Raw genomic sequence first — 21,775 nt, forward strand, 5'->3', positions numbered from 1 at the left:
TCTCACGAAGCTTTCCAAACGCCCAAGATGTTCCTGCTGTGCTACAGCAGAGATAATCTACGATAATCTGTAATCTGGAAAAATCCAAACACACCCCATAAGGAGATTCCTCCTTCCCCAGAACCCAATTTCTTAATTTCCCACTCTGGTTGAGCGGGCATTGGCTCCTCTCTCATCCTTCCATCTTCACCAAGTCATGTCTACAAAAAAAGGGGTCAAACTGTTCAGGGAGGAATCCTGCTCTGGCAAACCCAAGTACCCCAGGGACATGGAGAATTTCCTCACTCACCAGGGGCAGAAAACAACTTTTCCCAGCACCGGGCAATTTTAAGGGAGCATCAGCCATGAGGTCCCTCTGGGATGGCCATGAAGGTCACTGATCCTCCTCATCCTCCTTAGGGACCTTCCCACAAAAGCTCCAGGACACACCCTGGGAGCCAGAAAGCTCAGTGCCATCAAGAGTGTCGAGTGCCACTTCCAAAACATCCCTATGATTTCAAAATGAAGGAATCATGTCGATGATTTCATTATCCAACATGCCTAATTCTCCTTTTTGTTGATGGTGGGAGAAGAGCTGGCTCTGGGTTTTAGATTCACTCACAGTTTGTTGCCTGGAAGGTTTAGTGGGCAGGGAATACAAATATATATATATATAAAATATATAATAGATATATAAATATACACATATATAATGTATTAATCCAAAAGTTAATATGATACCCAGAACAGCAAACCAAAGAGATGTGAACTGCTTAATTTAATGCAACATCTTCCCCCTTTTTAAGACCCTGTGTCCAACTCAGCCAGAAAAAAGCTGGCAAAAACTTCCTACAAATACTTGGGCAATGACACTGCCTACTCTGCTGCTGCCTCTGCAATAAAAAAGCTTTGTGTACCCAGAAACCCCAAAACAGCCAAACTATCCAAGGTATACCCTGGAAAAAAAAATGCACTTAGAGCAGGGGAAAGCTTCCTATTTCTCTTTGCAGCAGAGAATGCAAAGAATGTATCCCCTGTGCAGAAAATGACACTTTGGCAATCATATTATAAGAAGATAATTGGTTTACTTTGTAAACTTGCTATGCTTTGCCTCCCACAGTAAAACAAATAAATACTTGTTAAAGAAACAATCCTACAGCCGCACTCGCCGAGTCCTAAAAACAAAAAGCAGCTCCCCCCCTCCTTCAAAGCAAAGATGAATTATTTGCCTCAGTTACAAGCAGTCCAAGAAAACTCTTTGTAAATGGCATTTTACGATAATTACAAGCAATTTATTAAGACTGTGCAGAGAGGGGGGGGGGGGAAAAAAATCCATACTTGAGAAGTAACTCAAAGAGCAAACGGCTCGTTCAGCGATAGTCTGGATTACTGACAACAAGGCTTTCTGCACCAATGTGCTGTGATGTAATTTTGCTTCAAGAAGAACAATCCAGGCTTAAAAAAATAATGTAATTAAATGAGTACTATCATATATTATGACACAATAAAATTAAGAAACAGACGCGATGCGGCAGCTGCTTCCTCTCGACCCCAGCGCTGCCTGCGCGGAGCATCCCGCCAGCCATCACCTGGCAAAGGGGAAATCTGCTCCAGGAATAAATTCCACCCTAATCCCGCACGTGCCACAACATCCCCAACACCACAGAGGGAACCGCGACTCTTTTCCTTAAGTGATGAAATCGCCCCGACCCGCCGAGGAATAAACTCCGGGAAATGACTCGAACAAAAAGAATCAATGGGGAAATTAATAAAAAAAAATAAAATAAAATAAAATAAATAAAAGGGAGAGATTTACTGTATGGGGATGCTGGGAGGAAGGAAGGCACGGCAAAACCCCGTGCGAGGGTAAACAGCAACCCTGCCCGGCTGGCGGGGGAGAAAAGAAAGGTTTTAGAGGTTAAGTTCAGGTCAGACGACAAATGAAATTGTAACAACCCAACTGACATTGTATAATGTCTTCTTCACTCGATCAATAGGGCAGCGTCAGCCCCATTTCCATAGAGATGGCTTCCTCCCCGCTGGAGGGTGGCTATTGTTTGAGCAGGCAGATTTGCCACTTGAACCGTGTTGCTCCCCAAGGATGTGTACTTCATCAATTATTTGTACTCCTAACATCTACATATTTTCATATTAACATCCACGTTTCACACGGTAAGAGGAGCAGGTGCTGATTTTGCCACTGGTACCTCGTAGGGGTCACCCCATCATATAATTGTATTTAAACATAAAAATAAGGAGGGATTTCATAGACCCGTTTAGTCCCTTTGTGAGGACGGACAAGCCCGGTTTAAAACACACCACATCACCCTCAGACAGCTACAGCTTCAAGCACACAGTGCCAGTGAACACTTTCTAATTTTTTTTCTATTAAAAGTAAATTAAAAAGCAATAATTTTTCTTTTTCTTTTTTTTTTAGCCAAATGAATGTCCCGAAAAATAAATCAGTTTTCAGGTGCTTGAAAGGAAAAAATGTAACACTGTAATTTCAAAATAAAACTGACCTTACAATAATTTTTAAAAAAAATAAATCAATCACTGCTAGACTGAATAATTGATCCTGTCAGTATCTACGAAATAATTTCTGTAAGTCTTAATAGTTTTTATCATCTCTCGCTTCCACGTTTTCTGTTCCTTCATGCAGATTCTAAATTTGACAGAAGTGCCGTCCTCCAAATCCAATTAAACAACAACAAAACTCCTAAACCTTCAGAAGTGCTAAAGTAATTCCCAAAATAATTCTCAAATTTAGCCTGTCATTTCTCTCCTGTATCTTTATTTCTCTAAAAGAACGACTGCACCATTTCCAAAGCACAAAGCGGGCACCCAAGGAACCGTCACACTGCGGTTCAAACTAAAAACTGGGGAAGATCTTCCAAATAACTGCAATAATGGAAATAACCATCTTTAAAAAAGAAATCAGAAGCAAATAAAAAAAAACCTTCAGCAACTCCTTGCAGGAGTTTTTAACAGAATGGAGTTGTGCTCTGATGCTGCGCTGTGCACGGGAGGGCAGCGCCACTTCCAGCTTCCCAAATAGGCTGTGAAATACAGGATATTAAATTAAATAATGCTGACTTAATTACATGTATTACCCACCAGTGAAAGCAATCACTTTAAATGCCTACAGAAATATTTAGGAACTACTCAAGCAATTCCAGTAGGTGTGCTTTGGAGCTGAAGCTACGTGCACGGTGATGCGCAAAAAAAGCATCTCCTCTTCAGCAGAGGAAGATGGACCCTGCGGAACAAAGTTTAAGTGAGCTCAGGGATCTCGGGCTGTGCAGAATCTGCCCCCCACCACCTCCCCATTAATTCCTGCTTTTATTTCTAGGTTGCTTTCACTCCCAGGGAAGGTTTCCCTGAGGGGTGGCTCTGGAAGCAGGCGGGAGAAAAGGGTTTTTGTCAAAATAATCCCGGTCGGGAAGCGCCCCGTCTCATCCCGCAGCGCCCCGATACCGTCTGCAGCCTCAAAACGTGCCCTATTTTCTCTGCAAAAGAACATCAGAAATTGTTTATACGGGTTGTCATAATCCTCTCAAATATGGGTCAGGCTGAGGTTAAGAGCAGCCAGAACTCGCACATCAAAGACGAGCAGGGTTAACAAAAAGCCCACAACCACGTGAGCATCCCGATTGTTCCCTGTCCTCCCCAAGGTTAGAGGTCCGGAGAGGAGGCTCCGGACATCCCCTCCCCGAGCCCGGAGCTGCTCCAGGGAAAGGCAGGGATGCTCTCCCTGCTCCTTGGGTACCACGGGCAGGCAACTGCCCATCCGCCTCCGCCGGGAGCTGCAATTAAAGCAAGTTCACGGTTTCCCGATAGGTGAAGCTCATCCTGTTAATTTAAACAGACCATCTGCATCTTTCGAGAACGACAAACTTCATTAGTTCTGGTTAGTTAAACCGAGCGGTGATTTGTGATAATGAGCCCGAACAACCTGTCACGGCTGGGCAAGGGAAAGGGCGCACTTTTTATTATTGCTATTATTATTATTTAACAGAAAAGAAAAGGTGGGGGGGGGGAAATAAAAGAGGGGGAGGCTTTTGTGCAGGAAAGAAGGTCAAATTCAGATTAAGTTGCTGTTAGGTTAATCAGAGGAACTAATTAGGGAAGGGGGGGGGCAAACGCTGGTCCGAAGGCCAGCGAGGAGCAGAGGGAGCCTTTGGGAACGTCCCGAGCCACCAGGGAAGCACCAGGAAGCCAAGGAAAAAGCACCCCCGAGGACTTTACCTGAAAACCGTGCAAAAAAGCAACGAGGCAGCAGCTGCTCCCACCAAGCCGCAGAGGAGATTGACTCGGAAGGCGGGGGAGCCGCCGGGCAGCCCCGTGGCCACTTTGGCCAGCAGCGTGAACAGGGGGTAGCCAGGAGGGTGGGCGACCTACGGACAGAGCGACACGGGGTTGGAAAAGGGGGAGAGGCAGGGAATGGGAGCAGGGCAGTCCCGAGCAGCTCTGCTTCCCGAGCCACCCTCGGTGCTCATCCCAACCCCTGGTGCTCATCCCAACCCTCGGAGCTCATCCCAACCCTCGGTGCTCATCCCAACCCCTGGTGCTCATCCCAACCCTCGGAGCTCATCCCAACCCTCGGTGCTCATCCCAACCCTCGGAGCTCATCCCAACCTCCCCTGTCGATCCCAACCCTCGGAGCTCATCCCAACCCTCGGTGCTCATCCCAACCCTCGGTGCTCATCCCAACCCTCGGAGCTCATCCCAACCTCCCCTGTCCATCCCAACCCTCGGAGCTCATCCCAACCTCCCCTGTCCATCCCAACCCTCGGTGCTCATCCCAACCTCCCCTGTCCATCCCAACCCTGGATGCCCATCCCAGCTCCACAAAGATATTTTTCCTCAGTGGATCTGGCTCCACGCCTCGCCCATAATAATGAGGCTGTGAGGAAAAGGAGGTGCCACGTTTCATTAGCGTGCCTTAAAGGGCTCCTTGTTTGGGTTCACAGTATATTAGGGTCATTCAAAAGGCTGTTGTTGTTTGGGGTTTTTTTTTCCCCCTCTTCCTTTTTTTTTTTTCTTTTTTTTTTTTTTTTTCAAAAAAAAAAGCAGCTTCTCAACTATTTTATTGGTTAGCAAGTTGAAAGACCACACTGCTATCGGATTACCACCGCGCTGACAGTCCTAAGGTCTTGCCTAAAGGGATCATGCACCATAATAAAGTTTATTAAATAATAAAACTTATTAAAATTGTTAACCCGATTTATTTTATTCTCCCCAGCTTATACAAAATTTGGGTTGATAATAAGCCAGCTACTGTATATACAGTAAAGCCTTTGCTTTATAATTTAGTTTAATTGGATTTAAAACTTGAAGTAAATTGTCGCGTGCTGTACTTATAAGTTAGTAAAAACTGTGGTTTGAAAATAAATTAATCTACTTTACTCCATGCTTAATTAAACTTCCTTAATTCCTAAAACTGTTAATGAGAGCATTGATTAAACAATAAAACTAATACTTACTCCAAGCTCATATGCGGCTGTGATCAGCTCCCCTGTGAAAAAATAATGTAAAACCAATAATTACTATTAGGAAATGACACTCCTCCAAAGTTTTCAAAATCCAAATGCTTGCATTGGGGTTTTGCATTAATTTGACTGGATAAAACTGTAAATCTGTGGAGATTTAACAGCATGAAATTTTCTAAGAATATTTTCTCCCTCTGATGTCATTGCACAAAATATCTTTTGTATGTTTTCGCGAGACTTTTATGTACAGATAAGTGAAAATATAGGTAGGCTCGGGCAAAGAATGGCCTGAGATACTCAAAATGCAGATGTTTTGTGTCTGTGTATTTTTAATTTAAAACCATCTGACTCAATAACTTTCAAGCACTACAGTTTGCAACGCTTAAGCTTCATTGTCTGTTCAACAACCCAGTTGTTTCTCATCAAAAAAAAATAAAATAAAAAAATAGAAACCAACACAAAACCAGAGCTTTACAGTTTTTAAAGAGGAAAAATATAATCACTGATCGTGCAAATCTGCATCCATTTAATTGGGAATGCTGCTCTCCCTCGATGCTAAAGCAATTCTGCTTCACAAGTAACTCTTTTACCTGTCAGTGGATGCTGCACCCAGCTCCCATTAGAAACAACATTTAGATTTTGCATTTTGTTTGTATTTTATGCCACAAAAATACCCACATTAGCAGAAATAGTTGGCATTTTTAGAGCATTTGCCACTGAAGCATTTTGCAGCAAACACTCCTGAACAACATACATTGAATATATTCAATAGGCACAACACATTCAGGGACAAACAAAATTAAAAATTATGGCTGGCTATCCTTCTTCCCCTCAAATTTCATAATCTAATTTTCCTGGTCTTGCTCATTTTGCAAACACCAAGGTGATGGCAGAGGTGTTAGGTGGGAAAGACCCAAATGAAGGGCGCTGATGGTTTTAAACGCTAAATTAACAATATTTTAAATTTCTGTACAATCACACCCTCACCACACCACGCAAAGGAGGAGGGGGAGGTTTGCACAAATGGCACCTTTAAATCCTGACACCACAGTAAATGCTGCATTTTAAAATGAAGATGAAAGTCAACTCATTACTGCTGGTAGCGACTTCTGCAGAATTTGAGCTGGGGCCAAACCTGCCACTTCCTCACCAAAATCTCTCAGACATGGAGTTTCCTGCACTTGCAAACACTGGCTATTTTTATTTTAGGAAAATTTCACCCTACTGCAAAAAAGCAGATGCAATAGGGGAAACCATCCATCCCCATTATCAGCCCTTCAGTGTTCAGCAGCTCCAACATTTCTAGGGCACAGCGAGGCTGGGAAGGGATCAATCCTCCTGCACACAGAAAAGGATGATGATAATAAAGGAAACCCTAAATTTGGCGCTGTGGGGGTTCCCCAGTGTGCAGCAGCTGGTGGTACCCATCACCCAGCACATCCCAGACATGCTGATCCCAAGCCAGGCATGGATTCACCCCCACTAAAGTCTTTCTGGGATGCAGCAATATGTGCATCTAAAACAGCAAAAATTTAGAGTTCATTCACATTGCTGCGACATTTCTATCAAGGGCAAGAATAACCCCAAAGAAATAACCCCACAAACCAACCAGGAAGCTGCAAAAATAATATAAATACACCACTGGTGGAAACCACCACCAGGCTTTGAAAGACAACAGCACAACTTTGCCTTGTAAGAATTAAGAAAAAAAAAAACAGAACCAAAAAAGACCTCCAAAAAATAAGCTCCCAGGCTGCAGTCCTGTTGAATTCCAGTGGGAAAATCAAAATAAATACATAACACCACTACTTTGGGTAAGATTAATTCTCCATCTCTCACCCACACACCTGAGCATCCCTTACAGCCTCAATGGGCTGGAGGAGTGAGGAGCACTAATATTAAATAACAAAACAGAGGAAGAACTACAGCACCCACAAACTTGGTTTCAGTGTCTTGTGAGACAGAATAACCTGTGGCATCCTCAGGCACAGGCTCAGACTGAAGAGTTTTTATTCCCTCCAACTCCACAGGGCTAAAAGTTGGACTCAATGATCCTTGTGGGTCCCTTTTAATTCAGAATATTCTGTGATTCTGATGTAAACAACTTTCCCAGCCTGACAACCGCATAAAGGTGATCAGGCAACAGGCCCAAAGCTGCCTGAACTCTGATTTATTCCCAGCAAGTCCGGGAGCTGATGTTTGAAACATCACAGGGAACATTTGGTTGGTTTATTTTCTATTTTTTTTTAACTTTATTTGATCCCTTTTTAAGCTGTTTTAACATCTGTGGATGTTTCTGAATTACAATTCCATCTCCCCCTATTATTCTCTCATTCATTTCTTTATTATAACTCTAAGTAACACAAGCAAGCTGCCAGTGGAAATTCTGACTGCCTTTGACATTTTCGGATTACTGCAAACTTTGGGAACAATTAAAAATACAGATAGCTTAAAATATAAAAATAAAATAAAAATAAAAAATAAAATAAAATAAAATAAAATAAAATAAAATAAAATAAAATAAAATAAAAATAAAATTAAATAAAAATAAAATTAAATAAAATAAAATGAAAATAAAATAAAATAAAATGAAAATAAAATAAAATAAAATAAATGAAAATAAAATAAAATAAAATAAAATAAAATAAAATAAAATAAAATAAAATAAAATAAAATAAAATAAAATAAAATAAAATAAAATAAAATAAAATAAAATAGAATAAAATACTAGGCCCCCTGCCTGGAAGCAGACACAGCAAATCCTTAAGCAGCTCTTTACTCACACAAGGAGCCTCAGTGCTTTTGGTGGCAGAAGTTTGAGCTCCATGCTCAGGCACAGGCAAATTAAACACCTCGAGCAGGGCCATGCACAGACATTCCAGGGACTCCAGCTGAGGTATTCCATGCTCAAGCCATGAGAAACCAGGAGAATAATGCCCAAAAACGTCCTGGCACTGTGATGGGACACAGTGCTGGCTGGGACAGGCACAAGGGGACAGCAGGGATGAGCCTGTGTCTGCTCAGCCCCAGTGAACACACAGAAGCCAGGCAGAAAATTTAGAAGAAAATTCCAAAAATAAATAAGGAGAGACAAGGAGTGAAGTCACAGGGCTGGTCAGGGGACACTGACCTGAGAGATTCCCTCTAACACCACAATAACCCATGCAGAGTGGGGTGAGCCCATCAGCTGTTTGGCTGGGATAATTCACATCAAACAAAAAACCAAATCCCAGATCCACCCATCACATCAGCAGGAGCACCTGCATCCCTGCAAAGGCTGCTGATGGTTATTTGCACCTCAGAGGGAGAAATCCAGGCTCAAGAACAGTTGTAAACCAGGTTCCAGAGGTTTTGTGCAGCATGAACAGCTCAGAGCACAGGGTGCTTTCCACAGACAACAAAAACGCAAAAAAAATTGTAATAAAAAGCAAAATGGTAACAACTTCAAATATTATCAATCATCACATACTAACTGATACACCCAGAAGGAGCTAACCCAGCCCTTTTAGTAATTTGGGAGCAGAAGCAAAAGCCATCATGGCCAACCTGGCCAGTGCCTCTCTCTCCACACATCCTGAGCGTGTAAAATACATGAATCCATTAAAATGACATTTATTTAGAAGGAATTTCATGCACAGCTTGGATTTGAAACCACTGATAACCATAAGGAACAGTGTTAAGCAGAGCTACTGAACACTGTTCTGGGATGACACAGAAAGTATCCTAGACACTCATTCCATGAAATAAAAGTTATCAACATATCTCCAAGAAAAACCAAGTCCTCCTATCTCCAAGTCACACACACTAAACTAAAGTATTTTTTAAGCAAGAGCAGGTTGTATCAGTAAAAGCACAGCAGGACCAACCAGGAGAACTCTGTCCCACCTGTGGGATCAGCAGTGCCAAATTCAGACAGTTCTCAACCATTCAGACAGTCTGACCCTGTCAGAAGCTGCACTTCCAGACAGGCAGATCCAAAGATTTCCCAGGAAAGTCACAGTCCAAGCAGTGACAGCACATCTGGCAGGATGGCACATCTGTCCCCTAAAGCCACCAGCTGTCCCCAGGGCCCCTGGCTAAATCCTTTGCAAAAAGGCTCAAATACAGGCAAACCATTATGGGGTGGCCTGAGGGCACCAGCCCCAGCAGGGACCTTGCTGTGCTGACCCCACTGATGACTGCCCTGGCCTTTAGGGGGGCACACCCCAAAGCAGGGTGTCCCTGCTGCACCCACCTGTGGGGCCAGTGCCCTTATGGGGAGCTTCATATGCACCAACCCCAATGGGGTGAGCACCCCAAAAGTGGCTGCACTCCACCAGTGGCTGTGGGGACCTAATGGGACCAGCAACCCTATGGGGTGACAGCAATGCACCCGTCCCTATAGGATGAGCATCCTTAGGGGGTGACAGCCACCCCCTGGAGTGACACTAATGTCCCAGTCCCTACAGGATAACAGCAACCCTACAGGGTGGCAGTGAAGTGCCAGCCCTACAGGATGAGCATTCCTATGGGATGACAGCCACCTAACAGGGTGACAGCAATGCATCAGCCCCTCTGGAGTGAACAGCTTTATAGGGGTGAGGGCCATGCACCAGGTTCTATAGAGTGAGCATCCCTATGGGGTGGCAGCAAGGCTGGGGGTGACATCAATGCACCAGTCCCTGTGGAGTGCGCAGCTCTCTGCCATGACAACCCAATGGGGTGACACCAACCCTATAGGGTGACACCAACCCTCCAGGGGTGACACCAACCCTCCAGGGGTGACACCAACCCTATGGGGTGACACCAACCCAATGGGGTGACACCAACCCTCCAGGGGTGACACCAACCCTCCAGGGGTGACACCAACCCTATGGGGTGACACCAACCCTCCAGGGGTGACACCAACCCTATGGGGTGACACCAACCCTATAGGGTGACACCAACCCTATGGGGTGACACCAACCCTATAGGGTGACACCAACCCTATGGGGTGACACCAACCCTATGGGGTGACACCAACCCTCCAGGGGTGACACCAACCCTATGGGGTGACACCAACCCTCCAGGGGTGACATCCATGCACCTCTGGAGTCACCAACGCTACGGGGGGGGGTGTCACTGATGCACGAGTTCCTACGAGGTGAAAGCAACCCCATGGGGTGACAGCAATGCACCAGTCCCTAAGGGCTCGTCCCCGCCCGCCCCCGCCGCAGGCTGACCGCGATGCTCCAGCCCTACGGGCCGAGGGTCCCCACCCTCGCCGCTGGCTGAGCCGGTACGTTACCCGCATCCCCGCCGGGCAGAGCGGGCGGCAGCGTGGCCGTGTAGAGAGCAGCCACGGCAGCGCCCAGCGCCCCGGCGGCGCCTCCCGCCCCGTTCCCTATCCCGATCCCGGTGCCGGTGCCGATCCCGGGCCCGGCCCCCGCGCCCATGTGCGCCGCCACCTTCCGGGTTCGGCCGCGCGGGGCGGGCGGGCTGTGCCATCCACCGCCTGGGGAGAGGGGAGCATCCCTGTCCCGCCCGTCTTCTCGCTCTCTCCAAAGCGCCTTCCGCGGCTTCCCTTATCTACAACTCTCAGACAGTGAGCGGAGAGAGCCGCAGACCCGCTGCGGCCATTCAGCGGGGCCTCTCGCTCTCTTCCATCCTCCCCCGCTGAGATGAGTTGGTACAGCCGAAGGGGGCGCGGCGAAAGGTGCGTTCGGCAGGGCGGCCGGGCGCGACCAACGCGCGCGGGGGGGGACAGGACGAAACCACCACAGAGAGACGGGGGGGGAAAGGGGACGGGACCTCGTCCTGCCTCTCCCTGGCTCCCGGGATCTTCCCTTCAGGACGAGTTTTTTTAAGGATCGGAGCCTTCTGGCCGCTCTCAGACACATCAAACCCCTCCTCGGACACTGCTGGGTACAGGCAGCAGCCCCTCCAGCACAGCCTCAGTGTGCCCATACACAAATAATAAAGATTTAACCCCTGGATGGGGTGGCACGAGATGCTGGTGAAGGAAAAGATGGAAGATGTCAGTGTATGGAATATTAAAAGCGGCGATTCCCGCTGAGGGAAGCAGTTAAGGAAGGCAAATAGCATCCCGAGACCTATCGATAGAGGAATAAAACACATCCGCGGAAATCATTATGGGATTGTACGAAAGAGCGGCGAGGCCATACCTGGAGAATTGAGACAGATTAAAGAGAGGCTTTTGAATACAAATGAAAAAGGTATAGAAGAGGGTAACGAGGATAATAAACAGCCTTATGGATTAGATCTAAGTGGAGACGTTAGAAAATTAGGTTTGCATTTATTAAGGAAAAAAAAAAAAAAGAGCAGGATTAAGGGCTGCCACAAGTGAGGAAACACACGTCGCATTCTGGGGGCTGGAGAAGGGCCCCAGAACAGCAGCACAAAACCCCCGGAGACAGAAGCAAAGAAGGCATTAAAGGATTCCAAGGTCCCCAGAACAGGAGGGACATTGACCTGCTGGAGTCCAGAGGAGGCCACCAAGATGATTTGGGGGCTGGAGCCCCTCTGCTGAGAGGAAAGGCTGGGAGAGCTGGGCTTGTTCCGCCTGGAAAAGAGAAGGCTTTGGGGTGACCTCACTGTGGCCTTCCAGTGCCTGAAGGGGCTCCAAGGGAGCTGGAGAGGGACTTTTTACAAGGGCATTGGTGATAGGACGAGGGGGAAGGGCTTCAAACTAAAGAAGAGTAGGTTAAATGGGATATTGGGAAGAAATTCTTCCCTGGGAGCGTGCTGAGCCCCTGGCACAGGGTGCCCAGAGCAGCTGTGGCTGCTCCTGGATCCCTGGAAGTGCCCAAGGCCAGGCTGGACAGGGCTTGGAGCAGCCTGGGACAGTGGAAGGTGTCCCTGCCATGGAAGGGGTGGAATGAGATGGGCTTCGAGCTCCCTTCCAAGGCAAACCATGCATGATTTTATGAATTTAGGGAAGCTCTGTGCACTCAGCCAGGCTCTACAGAAAAGCCGAAGTTTTGACCCACTCAGAAGTCACTGGGGCTGCTTGCAGGAACTGGTGTTTGAGGGTGTGAACACCATCTGGAAATGGAAATTCTCACCAGCTGGAGAGCCCAGTGGCTGCCTCCCATCCCAAAGGGAACCTCCCAGCTCCGTGGGCACCGAGAGCTTCCACGGACTCAACTCCTTGGCAGGTTTCTGCCGTTGTTGGCTGAGGACCATCGGGGAGAGGAAAAAGACATGTTCCAATCCTCCACCAGCCATTGTCACTATGGAAATGAGCGGGGTCATTGTTCCCGCGCCCGTTGGGGCTCCTAAAATGTAATTTTAGCAGCAAAGTGCGCAGCCTGTGTGTGAAAGCAGGCTGGTGGCGAGGCTCTTTATCCAGAGCGTGGCTTTTTTCTTTGCCGTATTTTTCCTTCTTTGTGTTTCCCTTGGAAAAGGCATCCAAAGACAAATGTTAACCGTGGCTGATTACAATTATATTGATGGGGGAGGTAGCAATTTACGGGTAAATATCGAAACGTGGAAGAATGGCTGGTAATAATAGGGTGAGGACAAACTGTTCTTTAATTGTCCTGCAAGTTGTTTTATATCTTTGTCATGCAGAAACTGGAACTTTTAGGGTGCCAGTGACAAAGTACTTTGCTGTAATCTGGTAGGGCAGGCTCACAGCAGCCTTTATCTTACTGAATAACTACCACCATTTCAAAGGCTGGGATTACAGGCACACTTTATGTTGAAAAGGGGAATTTACATGTTTCTTCTGTAAGCAGAAATCTATTAATTCGTGAGATTTGCCCCCTCTTTCTTCATCAGCCATGACCCAGGGGTCCGGCCAAGACAGGAAGGACGTGCAAACCTCTTTTTTTGTTTGTTTTTTAGAGGCAGGTAAGATAATTTTTGGCCATTTTCACCCACCCTCTGGGAACTGGGAGTTGTCCGAAGCCAAGTTAGATTCACCTCACCTCAGAGCAGACCTCCAGGCTTTCTCAAATCTTTGAGTCTGTGCTCAACAGCAATTAAAAAAGAAGAAAAAAAAAAAAAAAGAAAAAAAAGTATTACTTAGAAAAAACCAAACCACTGGGACAAGTGGAAAGCATTTGAAAGGTGGCCTCGTGCTACACAGAGTGATTTATTTCTAAAAAAAATCCTTGGAACTTGTAGCACGAGAGCATACTCTAGTGGCAACTGAGCAAAGAAAGTGCTCTGGTTTGTGCAGTGTCTTGATGATAAGACACCTCCCACCTTTCTTCCAGAGGTTTTTTTCTCTCCTATCTCCTCCAGCTCAACGCTCAGTGCTCAGCCCGACAGGAAATACCCAAGGCAGGCAGAGAAAATAAACAGGAACTGCTAAAAGTAATTTTAAAAACACAGCTTGGGGATGTATCTCCCCAAAATGAGTGTGTACTTAGAGAGTTGTCTTTTTACCAGGCTCTGTTGCAGATTTTCTCCTGAGAGACACAGTTTAGAGGAGGCAGGAGATAGGAAAAAAGGAGAATAATACTTAAAGCAAATTCTATTCACCCATGGCAGTGTCATTACAAACTTGAATGAGCACAGTTATTGCAAATAAATAAAAACAATAGACCAGAACCAGTTTTACATAAGAAAATACTGAAATACCGTTCAATTAGTCCTAAGCTTTAGTTAAACCTTTTCTTTTGCCCATCAGGTGATAAGGTTAATACAGAAAGCACTCAACTGCTGTACTCATGTAACAACAGTCAGCACCCATTTAATGAACTTACACGTACACACATTTAGCAAAGCTTCAATATTGTCAGCGCTGGGCTGGCACGGAATTTTAATGGCAAAGTAGCCAGCCTGGGCTTCATTCTAAGCAATATCCCCGTGCAAGGAGAGCAGATCCTCGTGGGGGACTACCAACAATACAAATAAGCACAGCTCCTACATTTAAACAAGAAGTTTGGCAGAATTTCTGCCAACAATCTATGGCTGCCTGCAAAGCACGAGAAAGGAGGTTATGCTGCTCTTATTTGTTCTTAAGTTGCTTGAATAAGCTGCTTTTTATGGCCTGCAAGGGGGGCAAGACCAGGCTCCCATATCCCTCCCATAGTTACAGTGACGTGGCTGCAGTGGATGTTGCAGATGGTGCAGAGGGAATTTCCAAGGGAATAAAGTGGAATAAAAGCACATTGGGTCCAGGGAACATCCTGTTGTCCCTGGTACATCCAGGCATCAAGGACAGGCTTGGATGTGGCTGGTCACCCAAAGCACGTGGGGAACCTCTGTGCTGGTTCCTTGTGCTCTCCCTGGCCATCCAAGGGACCCAGATTCACTCACAGCACATCCACCAGGAAATGCCCAGTGCCTTGTGAACCCCTCAAAATTCAAAAGCAAGGTAAAGATCTCCCAGGTGACAAGGAGTCAGAGGTCTGGACATAAACAGGGGCTCAGATCCATAGGAAAACAGACTTGGTTCCATTTCTGTGGAACCTCTTGTTCTTTGTTTCAAAGCTCAGCTGCATTTTATTCTCCAAATAGGAAAATGGATTGAACTAATTTCCCCACATTTCTCGCTTCAATTTTTAATTTTAATTTCCCCAATTCTTGTTTCCCACAGTTTTGCATCTTTGTCAGAAAGGCTTTATTGGCTTGTAGAAGACTCCAGTCTCTTCCTGCACCAGTCTCAGTGGCCTCCCAGCTGATTTTCTATCACACTGAGCAGTCACAGACCCCATTTGTCTCAGCTGGCAGTCATCTCTGTCTTTTCACACCTGATTTCCTTGAACTAATATTATTTATTTATCCCCATGCCTTATTGGCAGACTCAGGTCTGGTGTCTGATCTGTGCAGTGACTCCACCACCACCTCCCAGACCATCTTCTCTGGCTGCTGCACCACTTGAGGGCCCTGTTCCCTTCATCCCTGGGCTGCTCCATTACTCTCTGGTAAGTGTTTGGGATAAGGGAACATTTTTTAATAATTTACATATTTTCATCCTTCTTTTAATTACAGGTGTAGGACATCAATTTTTAGCTCATACCAAGAAACACCCACACAGCATGTGGCTGAAAATCTGTACCAGCAGTTCAGTGATCTCCAGGGTTTAAAACTCTAATTTCTTCACCTGTGCTCACAGGTCCAGCAAAACTCATCAAGGAACTCATTTAGGTAAGAATTTTTCACATTCCATCAGTCCTCTCTTGTTTCGTTCCCATTCTTTAAGCTTCTATCAGAACTGTGTCAGCTGAGGATCATGCTCAGGGAACTTGCACAAAAGATGTCAAGTAGGACAAGACTTGTACCCTCCAAAATTTCTCTCTGTATCTGGTTTAACCTGATTTTTCCTGCCTGGCCCCAGCATATCTTTGTTGTGTTCCTCCACTGAACAAATCCTTGGTGCTGCTGCTCGTGGTTAAGCTACTCCAGGTTGTCTTTTATTCCAGCTGGAAATTGGTGCAGCTCCAGAGCCAGTTCCAAAACCTGTGTTCTCCCACAGGGTTTTTGTATTAATCTCATTCTGGTAAGATTGTGATAGGAACCTTTTCTGCTCCCCCTGTTCTTCATAGATGAAGTTGCAGACAAGGACTGTGGTGTGTTGATACGCGGCCAAAATGAACTTGTGTAGATGCTGAGCAGCAGGTAGTGTTGGAATAGAGGAGAGATGGTGGACTTGCCCCTTCCCTGGAAGTGTCCAAGGCCAGCTTGGACAGGGCTTGGAGCACCCTGGGATTGTAGAAGGTGTCCCTGCCCATGGCAGGGGTGCAATGGGGTGAGCTTTGAGGTCCCTTCCAACCCAAACCATTCTGGGATTCCATGATTCCCATTTCCCTGGATCTGAGCAGCCCTGCTGATGCCCTCTAACCTATGTTAGAGATGTGCCAGCATGCTGGACATGCCATCCTATGGATAGTTCACATTAACTGGAGAGCTCCAATGTAATAAATCTAAGTTTTGGAGGGGAGAAAGTTGGGAGGTTAACCCAAGGATAGGATTTTGAGTTAGGCTGAGTAGACTGGTTTGTTTTTCCCAGCCTAATCTCTGGCTCAGGCCCCTCAGTTCCTGTCCCAGGGGTGACAGTCCCAGAGCTGGTTTATTTTTTTATTACACAGGAGCAGAACACAATATTCTTCTTTTATACTCACAGTGATGGCTGAACCATTTAAGCATACAGCAAATTCTGGCTGGGACAGTGGGATTCTCCATAGCTTCAAAAAACAAGCAAAACCTCAGACGTGTTTCCTTCAGCATGACAGGAGCATGTCCCAGCTCAGCAGCTCCCCAGAGATCAGGTGGAATTTTACCCTCCACACATCCAGGCAAATCTCCTGAATGTGCTCCATCCCCTTGTTTTAAGGTCTGCTCAGGTCCTGCAGTTGTTCTCCTTAGAGGTCAGGAAGCACAAAAACAGAATCAGAATACTTTGGCTCCATCTCCCATTTCCTGTGGAAGGCCAGGCTAGGAAACAGATTAAATGGATTATATCAAGTCCAGATTAAATCCTGGCACATTCCCAGACCTGGCTTGCCTGGTAACATCACCAGTTGCTCAGCACCCATGTGGCCAGAGCACTCCATGAGAAGTCCATGCCCAAACCAGCTTGTGGCAGACATTGTGGGAAGGACCCCAAAATCTTGGTGGAATTGTTTGGGATGGAAACATCTTAGAGCCCATCTCATCCCACCCCCTGCCATGGGCAGGGACATCTCCAACTAGGCAAAGTTGCTCCAAATCCCATCCCATAAAGAGGCAAATCTTCCAATCTGGTACTTCCCAATCATGGATTTGAGGTAAAATGAGCCTTCCCTGAGCATCCTTTTAACACCAAATGCTGACAATCACAAGAAAACAACATTTAACATAAAGCCAAGGGCAGCTTCTATAGGAGAGTGCCTGAAGTTGCCACATCTTCTAATTTAGGAGCCTCAGACTTCTCCTCCTCTGCTTTCTGTCATCTGGCATTTGCAGGCTCCTCTCGAGCCACAATGAGAAAAATGCATCTCATTTTTCAAAGGCCAGAACTGCTGGTGCAGAAAATAGCAAAGTGCAAGGGGCTGAGCTCTGCTTCTGTCTCCACTGGGATAAATCCAGCTTCCCTCGCTGCCTTCAGCTGATTTACTCCCCTTTTGGTGTAACCCAAAGCAGAATTTGCCTCTTGATGTTTTTCCATGGCATTAAGGCCTTTAAGGAAAATCCTACAAAAAGATTTAGGCGCAAACAAAATCTCCTGCTTTCCACAAATCTGCCTGAACTTACACTGCAAAAGGAAGCGCAGGGGAACTGAAGCCTCTTGCAGAGGACAGGGGACTCTCCAGCAGGGTCAGCTGTGCATATATTTACACATGATATTAGCAGGGAAAAAGGAAAAAATGGGTGCATGGCGACCCAAGGTGTTCCAAATGTTCTGTGCTATCATTCCTGCTGGGGTCAAAGGCCTTGTGGGTTGAGGCCTTGATAAGCCTGGTGAGCTAATAAGCGACAGCTTAATCAGCACAGATAATTCTTCTACAATACAGGAGGTAATTGCAGCCTTTTTCCGTTTTCTAGGAACTTTGTGGATTTTTTTTTCACTCATAAATATGAGATAATGCCATTCAACTTGACCTTCCTGAACAGAGCTTTTGCAGAATAACATCCACTGGTATTCATGGGTATCAGTTTATCTGGGCTGTTTTTTTGTCCACTGCAGCTGACCAACTGGAAAGAACACCATGAAAACTAACAAAAACCTTTAAAATTCATTTGATTCCTCTACACATGGGTGAAATCCCTTGTGGTGCCAAGTTCAAGGAGTCACTCCTGTTATTTCCTGGGAGACACCAAGCACGGAGATATCTGTGGGGTCTCATCTCTTATCTACCCAGAAACGACCCAGCTCTGCAGCACTTCTGGGGAAGGTAATTTTCAGCTAAACACCACAAGCTCTGCATCACCCATCCTTTCACCTGGCACTTCCTACCCGTGTGCTGGCCAAAACCACACCTGTGAGAGGCTGCCAGGAGGGCCCTATGAAACAGCTGTTGTGTCTGGAAGCTGAAGACAAAGAATCTGTGCTCAGACACCCCCTCAGAGTTAGAAGAGGCTGTGGCAGAGCAGGAGGAAGGCAGGACAGTCTGTGGACCCCAGGGTGGCCGCCTCGAGCTGCTGTGTTCCCCCAGACAAAATGTTTCACCAGATTGGAGGGTGGGGGATATCCTGTCTCCCACCTCCTTTGGCTTGCTGGAATTTCCCCAGACTGGAGTTAAAATAAGGAGTCAGGATGATGTGTTGCCAAATTCCCTCGGTGGTGGTCAAACAGGAGCGGCTGCCCATCCCCACCCCTCGCTGGTTTTTCTGTGCCTGTAATCACTGGATTTCCCAGCCCAGGACCTGCTTAACTCCAGTGAACAAACACGAGTAGGGGAATTCGGTCCAAGCAGGCAGGTGCAGTGGCTGGATAGCTTGTGGATTTCCCTTCTGCCACCAAACAACAGTTACTGCACATATGTTGGGAAGATAAAGCCTTGTTTGCCGTCGGAGGGGGAAAAGGCAGAGCCTCCCTGCAATTCCCGCTGTCCAAGAGATGTGGGAGAGAAAGGTGTGTGTATGTGAAAATAAGGGAGGATGCTCTCCCAGCAGCTGAGGAATGAAAGCTGATTTTGATCTCAAATTCTTGCCAACAGGAAATAGCAGTCTTGGAGTTACATCTGGTCCAGCACTGATGGGAGCATTAGGCTCAGGCTGGGCTTCCCAAGGAGGATTCTTAAAACATAGGACAGGTCTAAAATTTGCTGTGAGCACCAGGCAGGGTGCAAAAAAACCCCTCTGTAATTCCATTGAGCAATCTACAGCTTAACAGAGAGGAGGGCAGGGAGTAATGTGGCCGTGGGCTGTGAGTGCCCCATGAGGAGAAGATTTCTGACTCTGGAAGGATGATTAATTGAGCAGATGAAGCTGAAGTAAACCCAAAGTGCTAAAAGCTGCAATTAGACTAACTACACCTAGAAGTAAGGTTCTGAGTGGAGGGAATTAAACACTGCAGAAATCTGGCTGGGATGGCAGATTTTCACTCCTCTGCATGGTGATGGCCCCACACACCTTTTTCTCCTCTTGGTGTTCCCTGTTTATTTTCCAGTTCTCTTTTGTCTTTTCCAGGGGATACAGGGGACATCAGGGCTCGAGATGATTTTAGTGTCCCTCCAGCCATGAGTGAAGACAGACAGAAGGGATCCAGTCTAGCAGGGTTCAGTGTTTACCCACCAGGATATCAAATTCCTAGTGGGGAGGGCTTGGATTTCCCCAAAAATATTTACTCTAGGAATAAACACTCTTCCTATGTCCATGCATTTCCCATAAATTTCTTTCTGGGCCCACTCAATGTTTCCAAGGGACTAAGATAGGGAGAGAGGCCCAGCCCCATGGGCAGATGACCTGTGCATAAAACCAGTGCCACCAGTGCCTCTGGCCTGATTCCACCCCATAAAACAGCACCCACTCCTGAAGTTCACAGAGCTCCAGGAGGCCAAGGCTGAGAGGAGAGCAAGACCTCCTGTTCCTAACAGCCTCTAATCCCTGCCCTCCATAATCAGTTTTAAAATGGCCATCAAATCTTCCCTCCACCTCTAATTGAAAAAGTGATGTCAGCAGTAATCTGCTGCCCCAATTTATCCCCATATATTTGGGGAGGTTTTGGGCTAATGCATTGTTTCATAAACATATGTTTTAGCCCAGCCGTGTGTGCACACACACAAAGAGAAAGCTCTGAGCACACTGCACCAGTTATGGATCCTAATGCCTTAAATATTACTTTTAATACTAATGTCAGATTATTAAAAACATAATCCATTCTCCTGATTGGACCTAATGTAAGCAGGAGGATAAGAGGACTTCTATCCATGCATTAACACATTTCATGTGGTGGAAAGCCACTTTCTTCCTCTTAAAACATAAGGTCAGGAACTAATAGAATCTGTACTTGAAGTGGGTTTTTAAAACATATTACATAGAAAGTTTAGTGAAAGTTAATCTGTTGATAAGTGTCGGCTGGAGCCGTATGGGTAAACAAGAAATAAATGTAATTCACATGCAATTTTTTCCCCTGTTAAAAACCTATCTGTGCACTTTAAAACATTTATGTTTAAATAGAGCAGAGACCAGCACTAAGAAGCACTCAGCCCAAAGCAGCTTTATATAAATGTATTGCAAGGGACTAAAATAAAGTAAGCTACCCAAATCTCCCAAAGATAAAGGGAGAAGGGCTCTGACCCCATGTGAATTCTCCCCTCATTGCAATCCTGTGCTGTTCCTGGGCTTCATTCCCTGTTCTTGTGCACCTCTCTGTGGCAGCACTCCCCATCCTCCCACATCTCCGTGCCTGACCAGTGCTGGGGCTCAGGGGCAGCTTGGCAGTGGTGGGGCAGTGTTCCTGGCACCCTGGTCCCCACCAGCGGCTCTGTCACCTCTCCACGGAGCCCAGCCTCTGCCAGCTTCTCCCTGCCAGCTGCAGGACCTCCTCAGCCACACATTCCCACTGCAGAGGGCTGGGTTGTTTCCCAGACCAACCCCCTTTGCCCACTTCCTTTGCCCAACCTCTGGAGAGGAATTTGGAGAGCCCAAGCCAGGTACTGAAGCAAAGACAATATCGACAAAGGGCTGACTTTTGCCCCCAAATTTGCCAATGCCATCATTTTTAAGCAGCATCAGCTCCCCAGTGCTGGTGGAGGCCAGGCAGCTGACCCTGCTGCACTTCAGCTATTGCTTTTTTGGCGGCTTGAGGGCTGGCAGGTGGTCTGGGAAGAAGGTTTTGGAGCACTGGTGATGCCCTCCCCAGGGGAAAGCACGTAGCCAGCTGCCAAGCTCTGCCTCCTCCTTTCTCCAACAGCACATCTGGGCTGTTCCACCAGCAGCTTTACGCAGGAACCATTTGGTTCCCCTAAAATGGATCCCAAAGTTGCTGCAGGGGCTGCTGGCTGCTGGGGAGGGAGATGAGAGGGCAGCAGGAGAAGTGGGAGGTGGAAGCTCGCGCTGGCAGGCACCAGGACTTGGCCCTCGTGCTCCCAGCCACATGCCAGAGATTTAAGCTTCATGAACAGGCTCCAGCCACCAGAAAGAGATTGATGACATATGGATTTCGTACATCCAGCAAATGGGAGAAAAGCTCTCTACGGCTGCATGGGATTAGCAGAATTTCCACACCGTTCCTGATAGCCAGGGTCCTGCAGGAGGGATGGATTGCTGAGGGACAGGGAGCTGGGGGGTGGTGTTCAAACCTTTCCACCATCACTGCAAGTCACTCCTGGTCATCCTTGTCTCAGTGGCATTGGAGAGGGTTGGCACCACCCAAGACCCAGGCTGGAGGTCCAGGGAGAATAGCAGAAAAGCCTTAGGGATGAGCACCTGGAAGGAATTCAGGTCCA

The 21,775-nt window shown here is 46.6% G+C and overlaps 1 protein-coding gene and 1 long non-coding RNA gene across 7 annotated transcripts in view; one reads left to right on the top strand and one right to left on the bottom strand.

Moving 5' to 3' along the window:
- Nucleotides 1–11,182, bottom strand: part of TMEM260 (transmembrane protein 260) — a 33,833-nt gene extending 22,651 nt beyond the window's left edge. Inside the window, exons 1-4 of one of the 5 annotated variants that reach the window (XM_086892390.1) lie at nucleotides 10,880–10,937; nucleotides 10,738–10,833; nucleotides 5,466–5,497; nucleotides 4,228–4,376 (exon numbers count right to left, since the gene is read on the bottom strand). In XM_086892390.1, coding sequence (XP_086748516.1) covers nucleotides 4,228–4,376; nucleotides 5,466–5,497; nucleotides 10,738–10,833; nucleotides 10,880–10,937 — 335 coding nt within the window. Of the gene's footprint in view, nucleotides 1–4,227; nucleotides 4,377–5,465; nucleotides 5,498–10,737 lie in introns of all 5 variants that reach the window. The other 4 variants (XM_086892389.1, XM_086892387.1, XM_086892388.1 and 1 more) reach the window with 4 other exon arrangements.
- Nucleotides 11,183–11,218: 36 nt separating this feature from the next.
- LOC147652784 (uncharacterized) lies at nucleotides 11,219–20,623 on the top strand. 2 transcript variants are annotated; one of them, XR_015287836.1, is made up of 4 exons: nucleotides 11,219–11,665; nucleotides 15,206–15,328; nucleotides 15,396–15,551; nucleotides 17,928–20,623. It is a non-coding gene; the product is annotated as an uncharacterized LOC147652784 (long non-coding RNA). The 2 variants fall into 2 exon arrangements; XR_015287837.1 differs by lacking the exon at nucleotides 11,219–11,665 and adding an exon at nucleotides 13,131–13,304.
- Nucleotides 20,624–21,775: the final 1,152 nt, after the last annotated feature.

This window comes from Cyanistes caeruleus, chromosome 6 (genome assembly GCF_971803275.1).
Source record: "Cyanistes caeruleus chromosome 6, bCyaCae1.hap1.1, whole genome shotgun sequence".
Classification (NCBI taxonomy): domain Eukaryota; kingdom Metazoa; phylum Chordata; class Aves; order Passeriformes; family Paridae; genus Cyanistes; species Cyanistes caeruleus.